Raw genomic sequence first — 2,974 nt, 5'->3', positions numbered from 1 at the left:
CGTTTATTATTTATATTGGAAGAGTAGTGGATAGGTAGAAGGGTGAAGAAGAAGTGTCTAGAACAGAAGGGAGTTACTAGAGGGAGCCAAGGTATGTGAAATCAACTATTGGAATGGATGGCTAGATCATGACTTATCATCTCCCCCCAAGATGGCGGCATAGAATAACTAATTTAAAAGTAATAGTCATGACGCTCTAAAGCGGACGGTTTTCGGTCGGGATCGGGTACCTCGCCGAAGAATGGGCGCTGGAGGGTCAGGGTCGCCATTTACCGGTGTGTCCTCCGAGGCGTCGGGTTGATTTGGTGGGATGGGGACGAAGGTGACATCGGTTCCGAATAACTGTACGGCCATCCATCAAGATTTCATAGGATCGTCCATCGGGTCGAGTTCTGAGGATCAAGGCCGAACGATCCCATTTCTTGGTCCGAGGGTTCTGGACGAGAACCCTAGTTTGAGGCGTCAACATGGATCGACCTTGGGTGAGCGCGTGGGCATCGAAGGGAGCCTTGATCTTCTCCGCCTCTCCCCTCCGCTTCTCCAGGACCGCTAGCCAATCCTGCTCTGAGAGCCGCTCGTAGAGTTGGCCATGGCCGGGTGAAAGGGTGCGGAGCCGACGGTTGAAAAGCCACTGAGCCTGGCTGAGGCCGTCGGCACAGGGAACATTCCGCCAATCCAGAAGGGATCCACGAAAGGAGCGCCAATCGTGGCCATGCTTCTGAAGAAGAATTTTCATGGATTTGACGGTGGATTCGGCGTGTCCATTGGAGACCGGATGATAGGCGGATGCTAGCTCGTGAGTAATGTGATGATGATGGCAAAATTCCGCGAATTGAGATCGAAATTGAGGACCACCATCAGATCGAATTGTTTGCGGGATCCCATAATCCACAAACCAATCCTGTAGGATATTGATGACCGCCTGGGTGTCCATCCGGGACAGACGGGCCACGCACGGCCAGCCTGAAAATCGGTCCGCCATGATGAGGTAATGGGCCCCAGCGCTCTCGAAGATGTCCACAGAAATGGCCTCAAAGGGTCGAGAGGCCGTGGATTGGATCAGGGGCTCCACCAGTTGACTCGGACGATGTTCTTGGCAGGCTGAGCATGAACTCACCACCTGATCAATGTCATTATTCATGCCCGGCCAAAAATAGAGATGGCGAGCCCAGGCACGAGTGCGGCGAATGCCTTGATGGGAGGCATGGAGACCACGTAAAATGGATGGACGAGAGGCTGGCGGCAGGACAATGCGGTGTCCTTGGAGGATAAGAAGACCCGTGGTTTCGTCAAAAGACAAATCATCCCACTGCTTTGAATATAATTTGGACGGGTGAGATTGGGGCAAGGATTTGGGAGATTGGCCAGATAGAAGAGTAGAGACCACCGCTTGATAATTAATATCCTCTTTGGCATTTTTTGAAATTGAGTCCAATGCTAAATTGGGATGGGCGTTAGCTTGGACGGTGGTGAGGTTAATGGTCACCCAATTGACGTCGTCTTCAAGAGATTGGGGTTCATCAAAGAGTGGATATCGGGATAGCGAATCGGCAATGTGATGGCTCTTGCCTGGCGTCCACTGGATATCAAAGGTGTATCCTGACAGTTTGATAAGCATCCGTTGAAGACGAGGATTATCCATGGAGGCCAGGTTGGAACCCTTGAAAATTCCAAGAAGAGGCCTATGATCGGTTATCACTGTAAAGTGCATGCCCAGGAGATAAATGCGGCACTTTTGCACGGCCCACTGAACAGCCAGGGCTTCAATCTCACAAACGGCATACCGAGTTTCAGCATCGGACAGGTAACGTGATCCACATTGAATTAATTTGGATTCACCATTGGCATGCGTTTGTAGAAGAGCGTATCCCAATCCCTTCAAGCAAGAAGCGTCGGTGAGAAGGAAGGTGGGCAGTGAAGGATCGAAATGACCCAGGACTGGACCTTTGGGATTGGTGAGTATTGATTTTACCGCATCAAATGATACTTGATGATCCGGCAACCATTGAAATATCATTTCCTTCTTCAACAGGCTCCTGAGAGGTTGGGATGCATGGGCCAGATCAGGTAAAACTGACCCAACTGATTGGTCAAGCCCAAGAACGATCGCAAATCTGTGAGGTTGGTGGGAGCCGGGAATTTAGAAATAGTTGCCACCTTGGCCGGGTCCGGGCGCACACCGTCGGGACCAATGACATATCCAGCGAACTTCACGAATGAACCAATCTGAGCCTTGGTCTTGGAGAGTGTGATGTTGTTTTCCTCGCATCTCTTCAACACAGCCTCAGTTTTCTGCGCTAAATCCTTGTAGGAATCGGCACAGATGAGAATATCATCCACGATCTTACGGACTCCAGGCAGACCAGCAAGGGCTCGATCTCCTCGAGCGCAGAATTCATTGCCTGAAGCGTTGAGACCCATGGGAGCCCGACAGTAGCGATAGCGCCCAAATGGAGTCAAGAAAGTCGTCAGATGTCTGGATGCAGGATCTAGCTCCACCTGCCAGTATCCCTTCACCGCATCCAAAACAACAAACCATTTTGAAGAGGCTGGAATTGATGTCGAGATGTCCTTGGCGGAGGAAAACGGGTGAATTGGTTGCTTCACGTATTTGTTCAAGGCCGTGAAGTCCACAACGAGACGAACAGATCCGTTGGGTTTTGGGACCACCAGACTATCACTGGACCAATCCGAAGGCTTGGTAACAATCTCAATGATACCGGATTTCTCCATGAATTTTAATTCTTCCTCCGTTTTTTCAATGTAGGCAAAGGGGACGCTTCTAGCCACCATTGTGCGTTGGCTTGATGGGAACATCATTCCTCAAGTGAATTGTCATGGGAGGACCATGCATTGGCTTGAGGACTTCAGAAGCATCGAAAACGGACGGAAACTTGTCCATGAGAGCCGTAATACCGGTTTTGATCTTCTCCTCGGTTGGTTCAGGCATGACCAAACGGACGTCCACTCTTGG

The 2,974-nt window shown here is 50.5% G+C and overlaps 1 protein-coding gene across 1 annotated transcript; it reads right to left on the bottom strand.

Moving 5' to 3' along the window:
- Positions 1–256: 256 nt before the first annotated feature.
- LOC131884059 (uncharacterized protein K02A2.6-like) lies at positions 257–2,793 on the bottom strand. Its single transcript, XM_059231697.1, has 2 exons — positions 2,079–2,793; positions 257–1,944 (listed from the first exon to the last, which is right to left on the bottom strand). The coding sequence occupies exons 1-2, from the start codon at positions 2,791–2,793 to the stop codon at positions 257–259; spliced, it is 2,403 nt and encodes an 800-aa protein (XP_059087680.1).
- Positions 2,794–2,974: the final 181 nt, after the last annotated feature.

Source organism: Tigriopus californicus, chromosome 7 (assembly GCF_007210705.1).
Source record: "Tigriopus californicus strain San Diego chromosome 7, Tcal_SD_v2.1, whole genome shotgun sequence".
NCBI classification, from domain to species: Eukaryota; Metazoa; Arthropoda; class Copepoda; order Harpacticoida; family Harpacticidae; genus Tigriopus; species Tigriopus californicus.
This window is presented reverse-complemented; position numbering and strand designations above follow the sequence as displayed.

Excerpts from the sequence above, each read along its gene's own strand:
- LOC131884059 (XM_059231697.1), bottom strand. The coding sequence starts at position 2,793 with ATGGTGGCTAGAAGCGTCCCCTTTGCCTACATTGAAAAAACGGAGGAA. Across the intron at positions 1,945-2,078 it reads GGGCTTGACCAATCAGTTGG|GTCCAGTCCTGGGTCATTTC; the intron begins GTCAGTTTTACC and ends CCAATCCCAAAG.